Consider the following 13,363-nt stretch of genomic DNA (forward strand, 5'->3'; position numbering starts at 1 on the left):
ATTTGAGACCAGCAGTTCAAAAAAGTATTTACATTTCAAAAATAAATATATCTGATTATCATATTTGTACTTCTTTATTTTTGGATCAAAAATAAATAGAGCACAATAAATAAGTGGATAGAACAGTATATGGGCATTTTTGCACCCAAAAATTTGCTTATGTACCAAAGTATACAAAAGTGTATGTGCTGAGTTCTTCCAGCATAAAAGACAATACAAGTATTATTTTTAACTGTTACCTAATTTTGATTAATGACTTGTAATTGATATTGAAAATATAATTTTTCTCATTGGTAGCTTCTTGTAGATACTTTATGTAGATCCAATATAATATATAATGACTTGCAAATGAATATACAAATATTGTATTATTTGAACTGTTTATTTTTTTTAGATTCTATTTTGTCGTACTAAAATGGCTCCAGTTTGAGAATTAAGCTTTGAACAGACAGTTCGCATTGCTTTTCTTGATGAAGGTGTTTCAGAAAGAAAAATTGCCGAAAAAATGAAAATATCAAAGACTGGAGTTCATAATACAATCAAGCATTTCAAGGAAACTGGTCAATATTGTGACTTACCACGACCTGGACAGCCTAGAAAGATAGATGAACATGGTGATGGACGTATTACAAGATTATCTATGTCAAACAGAAAATTAACAGCTCCACAAATAATGAGAGAATACAATGAAACTGCTGAAAAACTTGTTTGTGTCCGGGCAATAAGAAACCATTTGATGAAAGCTGGACTTAGAGGGCGTGTAGCTGCCAAAAAACCGTTGCTAAGGAAAGCAAACAAGGTGAAACAACTACAATTGGCTCGCAAACATGCTAACTGGACAATAAGTCAATGGAAAACAGTAGTATGGAGCGATGAGTCCAAGTTTGAATCATTTGGCAACAAGAGAAGAATATTTGTACGCCGGCACCAATGAACGTTACACTCCGCAGTGCATTGTGCCTACTGTTAAGTATGGAGGAGGTTCAATAATGGTATGGGGTTGTTTTGCAGGTCACAAAATATGAAACTTGATCAGAGTTCATGTAATTATGAAAAAAGAGCAATACAGAGAAATTTTGGAGAATCATGCCATTCCATCTGCTCATCTGAAAACAAATTAATATTTCGTATGCCAAGAATATGTGAAGCAGTAATGAAGAAACGTGGTGGCTATTTTGATGAACGCAAAGTTTGAAACTTGTGCAAAATAATAAGACCTTATAATTTAACTTTTTAATGTTTGTTAAGTTTTCAATTTGTTTAGAAATATTTGTGAAAAAAACTAAATAAAGTATTTCATGAACTAAATTGTATATTCTTTATTCACTGAGATCGAAAAAAACATAAACGAAAATATACTGATAGATTTAATTGATTTTTAATAAAAATACTGTTTCATTTTTAATAGAATTACTGTGGTCTCAAATAATTGCCGGTAGCGTGTGTGTATATATATATACATATATACACACACATTTGTGTGTGTGTGTGTGTGTGTGTGTGTGTGTGTGTGTGTGTGTGTGTGTGTGTGTGTGTGTGTGTCTATATATACATACATATATATATATATATATATATATATATATATATATATATATATATATATATATATATATATATACATATACATATACATATATATATACATATATATATATATATATATATACACACACACACACACACACACACACACACACACACACACACACACACACACACACACACAGAAGCTTTCTAAAGTTTAGAAACACTAACTTTTTTTCAGTTTTTACTGCATAACTTTTCACAAATTTTTATAAATAAGCTGAAATTTTACCAAATGTGCTCTATATTATTTTAATTAAAATAACAAGTCACAAGAAATGTAAAATTGAGCGGTTAATTAGCATTTAATTGTTTTTTTGAAAAAGTTTCCGTGCAAAAGTTTAGAAACAACTGAATTTGATTAACAATTATTTCAAAAAAGCTGAAACTTTTAATAAAATTTGCAAAATAATAAATTTTTAACAATAAAATAGTTTGAATAAAACACTTAGTACTTGGTGGCATATCCATTTGCCTTTAAAACAGATCACATCAATGAAGCATTGAATCTACTAATTTAATGAGAACATCTTGAGGAATATTATACCAACATTCTTTAATCAATACAAATAAATTGTCTTTGTTGGTTATTTTTCTATCAACTAATTGCCGGTTGATGTACTCCCAAAGATGCTCAATAGGATTGAGATCTGGGCTCTGTGAAGACCATTCAAGAAGATCATTATCTTGTTGCAAGATCCATTTGCAAGTCATTTTATGCTTTGCACGTGGCAGCTTAACATTACTTATGATGTCTAAATAAACTCTCTGGTCCATAATACCTTCTATGTAATGAATGGGACCCACATTGTCACGACTAAAACATCCTTAAACTATAATATTTCCTCCTCCATTTTTAACAGCGGATAACTGATATTTTGGATCAAAATCTGTCTCCTACTGGGTGCCTAACATCATCATACCGAATAGCATAAACTTTGATTCATCAGAAAAAAGGACTTTTGACCAGTCATTAACCGACCAACTAATATGATCTTATGCAAAATTTATTCTTGTTTTTAAATTTCGTGCAGATTTTTTAACTGTACAACGGCTATAAAGATTATTTTGTCGTAATTGATATTTAGTTATATCGACAATACTGATTTTGGCATGAAACTGATGCATAAATGGATTAAGTTCGACAGCAGTCTTGCAAGGACTATTTTTGGAATACCTTACTAAAAATCTATCAGACTTTTCAGTTGTAACTTTAGGTCTTCCAGAGCCAGGTTTGCTTTCAGTAGTTTTGCCCAGACGAAATCTTTTCATATTGTGACTTATTCCTGGCTTAAAAACATTGTAAAGTTCAGAAATCTGCCTTTAATTTACTTTATTTCCCACAGCTGTATAACTAATTCCTTTATTTCCTTTAAAATTTTCTTAGTTTTTCCCAAGCTTATAAAAATAATTGAATTATAAAATTTTACAAATATTTTGGCAATTAGTTATACTTCACAGCCTTTAAAATATCTCAAAGTAATTAAATTTCACAAATATTTTGGCCTTATATTTTGCTTTTGTTTACAAAAATATGATTTAGTTGTGGTGTATAATACTGTTTCTAAACTTTTGCATGAAAGCTTTTTCAAAAAAACAATTAAAAGCTAATTAACCATTTAATTTTACAATATTTGTGGTTTTTATTTTAAATTGAAATAATATAGAGCACATTTGGTAAAAACTCCAGCTTCTTTAGGAAAGTTTGTGAAAAGTTATGCAGTTAAAATTGAAAAAAAGTTAGTTTTTCTAAACTTTTGCACGCTATATGTATATGAATATGTATGTATGTATGTATGTATGTATTAGACCTTGGAATTAGCAAAAATGAGGTTGGCAATATTATGCCAACCTTATTCTGTTACAGGTCAGCAAAAAAAAATTGACACTAAGGTTTTACCATAAAACATAGAAACAAGATCAGTAAAAACTTGCCGACCGGCACTGACTAGATCGTCAGTGCCGAATGGCAACCCTTATTCCTAAAGAGGGCTGATATATATGTTAGGCCGAGGCCAGTAAAAAATACCCTAATTTCATATATATAATCACATATAGTATCTGTTGGTTGTTTCAGTATTGATTATTTTGATATCCTAATTTTGCCCTAAACTATTATGCAGAGTACAGACTGCAAACTTTTGCTATCTTAGCAGACAGAGCATTAGATCAAAAAACCCTTTTCAATTTGCATTTTTCAATTAATCTTATGTTATTTCAACTTCCTTTATTTTCTTTATAAATTATGTTATGTTCATATTAAAGTTCATATTAAATTTGAAATAACATAAATTTCATTTAAATTTATGTTATTTTGGCTTCCTTTATTTCCTTTATAAATTAAGTTATGCTCATAAAATGTTAAAAGATGATGATGCAGGTGAACATATCAGACTATTGTTGCTGCTAAATCCTTATTCAACATCCATGTTGATTAAAGATTTGATGGATCATTTTGACAGATGACAAATTGACAAATGAGAGATTTTGATAACGCACTGGAGTTTTGCATCGATCTTTAAATAAGTGTATATGTATAAGTAAAATTTCAGTAGAGCTATGAAAAACAAGAAAAGAAAATAACTAAACATGCAATAATTATTTACTTTTTAACATTCTGTACAAAGAAAAACTTGTGAAAAAAAAAAAGGAAAATAAGAATAGTTAATGTCTAAGAATAGTTAAGGTTTTCAATATTTTGATAGTTATTTAAAGACTTTTAAGAAAGGTTTTTTAAGGGTTTTTATGATGTTTAAGGAATTGGCAATCATGCATAATAAGTTGATTACAGAAATATAAACTGCTAAAATTTAAAAAAACAAGATTCAAGTTTAGCTATGATCAAATTTGATAAATTTTATTTACAAACAGAAAATTTTACTTTTATTTTTTAACCATAATCTAGTGTAAATAGAGTTTTGAATTTCACCTTTTCTCCCATACCAAGACCTTCATCTTTTATTTGACCAAGAGTTTTATACTTTCCACCACCTGCTCCTATGATAAAAAGAAAACTTGAAAGTTTAATTATTAAAACACTAAAAAAGTATACAATATATACATATAGACATATATTAGAGCGTCTTAATACCTATACAAACAACTAAATGCTTTATATATTTTAAAAAAACCTAAAAATTTATAAAGTTATGTTGTTACTGTACATTTAACAAAATGTGAGTTGCGGAACTGTAATTCCACGACTTTAACAACAGAGTAAAATACAAATAAAATTTGTAATAAAATAATAACAACAATAATAAATATTAGTTTATTATTATTTAGAGTTTTTCTCATATTTAAGTTTCGGAGCATTTCTTGATCAAGCCATTCGAGTTTAAAGGGATCGCAAACTTCTGGGACATGTTGTGTTCATATTAAAGAGAATGATAAAAAATGTTTGGGCTGATTTTTTTTTTGATTAAAACAAAAGAATAAATGAATACCAAGAAAAACTAACTTTTTAATTTTAGTTGAAGCTTGTTTTCTCTGTTTTATAGTAGGCCTAAAAGTCAGCATAATAAACGCTGCAAAATACAGACTTGATAATTTATTCAAGAATGTTTTATCCCTAAGAGTTTTAGTACATGACGTCATTGTTTTTTGTTTTGTTTGCGCAAGAGATCAATTATGTAAACAATTAAGAGTCAATGACATCATGTACTAAAACTCTTAGGAACTACTATAATAGAGGCCTACTATAAAACTACTATAAAACAGAGAAGGCGAGCTAGGACTAAAATAAAAAAATTAGTTTTTCTTGGTATTCATTTATAGTTTTGTTTTAATCAAAAAAATTTAGCCCAAACATTTTTTTTTTATCATTCTCTTTAATATGAACACAACATGTCTCGGACAATTGGGATCCCTGTAAGAGCCTTTCTCCTATTCTGATATATATATATATATATATATATATATATATATATATATATATATATATATATATATATATATATATATATATATATATATATATATAATATATATATATATATACATGTATATCAGTCTTCTCTATTTGACCACCCGCCTACAAAAACATAAGGAAATGCATAAATAAAGGCTTGCTAAAAAAATAAAAACGTTCTTTTTTTAACTGCAAATAATCTTTTTTCGTTCATCAAATAGTTTTATGAAAAATCATGAAAACACTTTAATGCACAAATTGTTCTATTTATAATTTATATGTTTGTTTTGCCGTTTTTAGTTTAATTATCCTATTTAAAATTTAAATAAAATGCTTGTTTTCCGGTTTTTACTTCTAATTTTTATTTTTTATCCTTTTTTTTTTTAAATTATTTTATCTAGATACTAATTAAAATGTTAGTTTTGCTGGGTTTTTGAAAATCATTATATTTAATATGTAAATAAACTTTATTTTTTAAAATTATTTTATCTAGAATAAAACACCTGTTTTAACATTTTTTTTAAAATTATTTTATTTGGAATTTAGTCAAAGCGTTTTTTTCACTATTTTAATTTTAATAACAAATAAAGATTTTTAAAATCCCATTTGTTAGGCTAAAAATGACCAATCAAATGACAATATCTAACCCAAAAATAGACAGCGTTTTGGATATGCAAAGAGATAATCTCTTTGCATATCCAAAACGCAACTAGATTAAAATCACGGCTATGGCATCTAAACATGGCAAATAAATTCAAATCCACCGACTTAAAAATGCCTAAAGACTTAAAAATGCCAACCAAGTAAAAAAAAGTTTGAAGAAAACTAGCAAAAAAACACGAAATAAATTTGAACTCAACCTTGCTTATGATATAAAAAAAATCCGAAACGTTTGTTTGCGTATATTCAACTCAGCATCTAGTTGGGTGCTCGGCAAACCTTTTATAAAAACTAACAACAAAATCAGCAATATTAACATTATTACTAGTAAAGTCGAACAACTTATAAGATAAATGAACTCAAATAAAACGCAAGGATATGATAATATCCATCCACTAGTTTTACATAGCTGTCCATCCAAATGGGCAAAACATTTAGCTATACTGTTTCAACAACCACTTGACCAAGTTGAGGTTCCTACTGCATGGAAAGTAACAAACATTACTCCTATATTCAAAAAAGGCTTGACCACTGACCCGGGAAATTATTGACTTATCAGTTTCACCTGTCACATGCAAACTCCTGGAAAATAAGGTTAGACAAACCATCCTAGCACACCTAGTTGACAGGAATTTGATTACACAAGAACATCATGTTTTGTTCCCCATAAGTCATGCTCTACAAACCACCTTGAAACAATGGACTATTTAACAAAAGCATTAGCTAATCGATCGTCTGTAGACTTGCTCTTTATTGACTTTGCTAAGGCCTTTGACAAGGTTCATTATAAGTCTAATCCTGAAACTAGAAGGGTACAGAATCAATGGTCAAATTCTGTAATGGGTGAAATCCTTTCTAATTGATCATAAACAAAGGTAATCACGGGTGAAAAAGTATCGGACTGGGCACCAGTTTCTAGCAGTGTTCCTCAAGGGTCAGTATTGAGACCAATACTCTTTGTGATCTTTATAAATGACCTGTTGGATAGAATTAAATCAATCTGTAAAATAATTGATGACACAAAACTGCTTGCCCCAATTTGACTTGGTAAAGAACAGAATGATTGTAATGTGCTCAAAAATGACATTGATGCTATAAATGAGTGAACAAGAGTATGGCATGAAACATCTCTAAATGCAAAGTTCTTTACATCGGTCACCTAAATAAAAAGCACACCTATACAATGCTAGACATGGATAAATTGACTCAACTTAATTTGGACTCAACCTCATCTGAACGTGATTTACGAATCATAGTTAGCAACAATCTCAAACAAAACCCCCAGGTATGTACTGCTATCTCTTAGGCCAACAAGATGCTTGGCATGCTTAAAAGGACATTTGTTTTGCGCAACATAGCATTATGGAAAAAATTATACATAATGTATGTCCGTCCTCATCTTGAATTCTCTGCCTCAAGTTGGAACCCACATACAATTAAAGATATAAATATCTTAGAGAGAGTACAGAGACGCACCACTAAGATAGCTCTTAGTGTAAAGCATTTACCTTATGAAAAAAGACATTTTTCATAAGGTAGACATATGCATTTTAGACCTGACCACACTCAAAGAAAGACGTTATTGTGGAGACTTAATACAGCTTTTTAAAATCAAATCTGGTAAAGAAACTGTTAACTGGCACCACACTTTAATCCGTTCTGTGCCTCGCCACGATCATTGAAGTCGATTGGTCAAAGAGATAGTTCGATCCAATAATAACAGAAGTAACTTCTTCACAAATCGAGTTGTTGACAGCTGGAATTGACTAAATGCTAAAAACCTAAACCCTTTTAAGAATCAGTTGGACATGTTCCAAAAAAACCGCCACAGTGCTGCTAAGGCGCTCTGTGCAACACGATAAAGGTTAACTAACTAGCTAACTCTATCTCTCTGTGCGCATATATATATATATATATATATATATATATATATATATATATATATATATATATATATATTTATATATATGTACATATGATACAAGTACATATATATGATAATTTAATAAGTAAATAATATAACAAATAAATAATGTATAACTTAACAAATAAAATAAATAAATACAAGTATTAAGTACCAGTTTATCTCTATCTCTATTATTTTATTATCTACTTATTACACTTGCTATGTTCTTTATCAGGGGCTATTCTAGACTATTTTCGACAGCGCCGATCATATTTGGGTGCCGCCCAAATTTGAAACTGAGGACTTTTTTTTTTTACATATGATAAAAATACCTACATTCAGCAATATTTTGGCAAACTTTGCCGGTGCAGGAGGTACTGCTACCCTACTAATTATTTTCCTAGAATAGCCTCTGCTACTCTTAATTCCATTCTTTACCTAAATCTCGTATCCATCTTTGTAAAGAATGTTATTGTCATATAACATTCTATACATATAACATGTTCTTCTAATAATGTTTTTAAAATACAGCTTTAAATACAATAGTTTTTTATTCTGAAAAGAAAGTTGATTATTTTGTAATTTAAAAAAGTTAACAAAGAAAAAGTAACATTCTGCCTAAGCCCTCCAATAATTATTATAATAACAACCACTTCAGCTTCCATAGCTTAAGTCGAATCTTAATTAAAGTCTTTATATTTCTGTCCTAGTCTTTCAAAAGTCTTATACAGAACTAACTTTAATTCACTCTAAACTATTTAATAAGTGCTTTACTGAATCTTCTTTTCCAGCCTGCTGAAAAACAGCATCTTTGGTTCAAATTTTTAAAAACTCTAGAAAACATTCTGACCCTTCTGACTATTGTTCAATCAGTCTTCTATCAATAATTAGCAAGGTCATTGAAACTTTAGTCAACAAATTTCTAACATCACGCCTTGAGTCAAATAACTTACTGTCAGACACTCAATACTGTTTTCAATCCTCTGGCTCTAAGGCTGACTTGCTAACTGCTGTGACTGAAAGATTAAATTGTGTATTAGATGGAGGTGGAGAGACTAGGGTTATTGTTCTTTACATATCTAAAGCTTTTGATAAAGTTTGGCATACTGGTCTTCTTTATGAGCTTGCTTTGTATGGTACATCTGGGAAAGTTTTTTAGATTATCAAACCTTTTTTAACCGCTTTATTAAAGTTATACATGAAGGGTAACACTCTTCTTCATTTTCAGTAACTTCTGGGGTATCTCAAGGCTCTATCATTAATTATATTTTATTTCTTATCTACCTTGATGATTATCCTGACAACATTACATCTAAAATGGGTCTATTTGCTGATGAATTAACTTTAAATTCCTGTCTTGACAAAAAGTCTTCCTTTTTTGATTGTCTAGAACAGATGATCTTTAATCTGATCTCACTTTTGTAACAGATTGGTGCTTGCAGTGGCTTGTTAATTTTAACTTAGACAAAACTCAGCTATTTACTGCAAACAACTATTACACATGTCAACATATATTGATGAATGGCAACCCTCTCACTGAGTCTTATTCTTTACATCTTCTTAGATTATTGTTAACTACTGACCCCTCATGGAAACTATATTTATAATCGATTGCTAAGTTAGCATCTCGTAAGGTTTTTTTTCTTTATTGGGCTTGCCATTTTATTTCTGATTTTATTCTCTACCTCTACAAATCTCTTATTCTTCCCTGAATGGAATACTGTAGTCATATTTGGGCTGATTTTCTAATGATGCTCTTTCTCTTCTAGACAAGGTCCAAAAACACAATATAAACAGAGTTAGACCTTTTTCTACATATACTACCATGGTTGCTGCTCAAAGGAGTTATTATTTCTCCATCAATTAAAATTCATTTTCAGTTTACTTATCATTCAGAAAAGTTTAGTTTAATTTATCTAGTTTTTTTCTCTGCACTTCAACCCTTTGGAACTCTTTCCCGTCTTCATGTTTTCCTAACTCATACAATCTACAACTTTTTAAGTATTCTTTTAACTATTTCCTTCCTTTTTAACTCTATTCTTTCTTTTTTAGTAATTCTCTTAACTTAAGTGTGGTTGCTTGCAGCCTTGTTACCAGGCAACCACAGCCTTGTTCAGAGCGAATAAGAATAATAATAATATTTTGAAAAAACTCTTTGTTTCCTTCATTCAACTTCCTCATTCTAAATTAAGTAACAGAAAATTTTTTATTCTTTTAATAGTTTTCTTATGTAAGTTGATTTTCTCTTTCTTTTTTATTGTTCTTCCAATAAATAAGAACTTTCTTATTTATTAGAAAATTTTTCTACCAATATAAAAACTTCTATGAAAATATTTATTTTCTCATCAAAAATAAATCAACTTTTTTGAATGTTGACCAAAATTTAACAAATTTACTCTCTAGAAATAATTGATGACATTAAATTTTTTTATATAAAACACTTTTTTCACACTTTACACACTTCAAATGTTTAAATCCAAAAGTATTTTTTGTTTTGGAATTGTCAAAAATTTTTGAGTCCCTACATTAAAAAAAATCAAAATCAAGTATTGAGCAAATTCTTTAAGCTCCATTTTTATTATTTGGTTGTTTTTTTTTAAACTTCTCTCATTTTTTTCGGCTCTATTTTAATAAAAGATTTTTTTAAATTCATACATTTTAACAATAAATATTTTAAATCCAGGTACATAACTATATGTACATAACTAGAAAAAAAAATTGTGATTTAGAACAAGAAGCTTTTGAACAGGGCTCTGATCTGAAGAGCCTTGATCCTGATCCAGATCTTCTGATTGATCATATTTTTTTAAACTAAGCAAAAGTCTGAAAAAATGTACACACTAGCATTTAAAACTAATGTATTTTAAGTAAAACCCAAATACTAAATAACATTGTACCCTCCATTCTTTGTCCAGATATTGAAGTTGTTTGTTCATTAACTCCCCCATTATCAAACCTGAAAAGAAAAAAAGAAAAAAAACTTGTCATCTACTGCATACTAATAATAAAAATGTCAATCATATTTAAATACCTTATTTTTAGTAGTGTTATTTGCAGAATAGTTCAGAAAAGTTGTACTTTTTAATCATGCATTATATCAATATATATTATAAATATATCATTTGAAATATCTTGAGAACATCATTTATATAGTGATACATATCCCTTAAACCATCTTGAGAACATGAATTATGTAAAACAAGTGCATAAAATCTGTTTTGAAAAAATCAATAAGATTCATAAACTTAATAAATCATGACTTAATCGAAAATTTTTTTGATTTTACAAATTGCTGCAATATAAGAGCACAAACTTGCTATTTATTTTTATAATTTAAAAAATATAACAAACTTTATAAACAAAAAATGTACTATAAACACTGCTTTTTTTTGAGTTATAACTTACAACAACGTTTTTTAATATTTTTTAAAATATGATGACTAAAAGAGTGTATCCTAGAAATCTAGTTCTATAATAAAAGTACCTTTTTTAAAAGCTGTTTATTGAAAACTAGAAAATTCATGGGCGCCTATTTTTAGCAACCTTTTACACTTGTAAAGGATAATTATTTTGAGAAGTAAAGTGAAGCCTGTGGAGGCAAATAAATCATATATATTATGCATACCTAATGAGTGTTATGCATACCTAATGAGTGTTTATAAGTGAAAAAGATTTAAAATTTAAATGACTTAAAATAAATGTTAAAAATAAAAAACTCCAAGTTAAAAAATTTCATTAAAGAATTTCTTTATAAACTATATTACTTTTGTGTCTCTAATGAAAGGAGGGGGAACGCTAATTAATTTTTGGAAAATTTTCCTACCCACCCCAACCTTATTAAGAAATCCCCCCCCCCTCCCTTTTGAATTTATAATTTTTGTCAGCAAAAATTTTACATCTCAAAACTAAAAAAAAAAGTCCGTGAAAATTGGCCTTAAAAATTGAAAAAAAATTATCGATAAAAACAAAAACTTACAGTATAAAAAGGCTTTAAAAATCGCTGACCTGGTAAATTTTGATTTAGCATATTAAATCCTTATGAAATTATGCTAAAACAGCTGTTTGAAAATGCACATTTGACAGCAAGCCACACAAGAATTAAATAGTTTTAAGCATATTTTGAAAAAAATATTAGTTCGGATTCACAAACTAAACTTTTTCATAAAAAGTACTTATATTGTATCATAAAAAAAATTCCCACTCCCCTTTTATTATACCCCCCCCCCTGTTTATTAGATCTAGATTAAAATTCCCACTAAAAATAATTAAAAAAGAAAATTTTAAAAAACTGGTGGCACTCTTCCTGAGTTATTTTTCATAACATTTATGAAAGTTACCAAATCGAAAACAGTTTTTCTGTAAAACCAAGAGCAACTTTGAAAAATTATTTTAGTATTACAACTTTATTATTACTTATTTGAGTCATTTAAATAATTAATTATAATAATTATTTAATAAATATTATTATTTTGAGTCATTTAAATAAAGGAAATAATCTTTGGTTTGTTGAAGTTTTTACTTACACTTCTTAAGTTTAAGCGTATTGCTTTATTTTTGTTAGGTTGAATATTTAAAATGCTGCAAAACATTTACATTTAAATCTTTTAAAATATTTTTGACATACAAACTGCTATCACAGTTTAGGCAGGAGATGGGGTTCAGGTATATGTGATTGACTAAAACATAAATAAAAAAATTTTTTTATTAGGAGAATAACAAATAAATCTTTTTTTCTTTTTTTTTAAATGTCTAAATAAAAATATTTATGATTCTTATTTTTATATATTTATGTATATTTATATGTCAACCAAAATAAGAAAACATAAACAAATAAAAAAAAACAATAATATAATTTTAATCAACATCAAAAAAAAAAAAGATTTTTTTTTTAAATTCTCCTAATATAAAAAGTTTTAGTTAAAACCTTATCAAATCAACGTGACAAAATAAGAATTACTTAATGACGTTATTCATTTTGTTAACAAATAAGTGCCAGAACTTTAGAAAATGCATGTAGTTTTAACTTGCGTTACACAAATTTAAAATAAAAATGTGCTTTAAGCATCGTTATTCAAAACTTTAAATGTAAAAACATGACATTTAATATTCTTTCGCATATATTATTATAAAACCTAATTTTTTAACTAAATTATAGAAAAAACAAAACATTATTTTTTTGTTAACTTAGATTACATGAAAATTGCAAAAGTTCTTTCGTTATTTTCTTGAAATATATATATATATATATATATATATATATATATATATATATATATATATATATATATATATATATATAT

General features: G+C 27.9%; 1 protein-coding gene across 1 annotated transcript in view; it reads right to left on the reverse strand.

Moving 5' to 3' along the window:
• Positions 1–13,363, reverse strand: part of LOC100196971 (replication protein A 70 kDa DNA-binding subunit) — an 81,913-nt gene that overhangs the window by 10,092 nt on the left and 58,458 nt on the right. The window contains exons 17-18 of the mRNA XM_065807454.1: positions 10,961–11,019; positions 4,517–4,584 (exon numbers count right to left, since the gene is read on the reverse strand). Coding sequence (XP_065663526.1) covers positions 4,517–4,584; positions 10,961–11,019 — 127 coding nt within the window. The remainder of the gene's footprint in view (positions 1–4,516; positions 4,585–10,960; positions 11,020–13,363) is intronic.

Source organism: Hydra vulgaris, chromosome 10 (assembly GCF_038396675.1).
Source record: "Hydra vulgaris chromosome 10, alternate assembly HydraT2T_AEP".
Lineage (NCBI taxonomy): Eukaryota > Metazoa > Cnidaria > Hydrozoa > Anthoathecata > Hydridae > Hydra > Hydra vulgaris.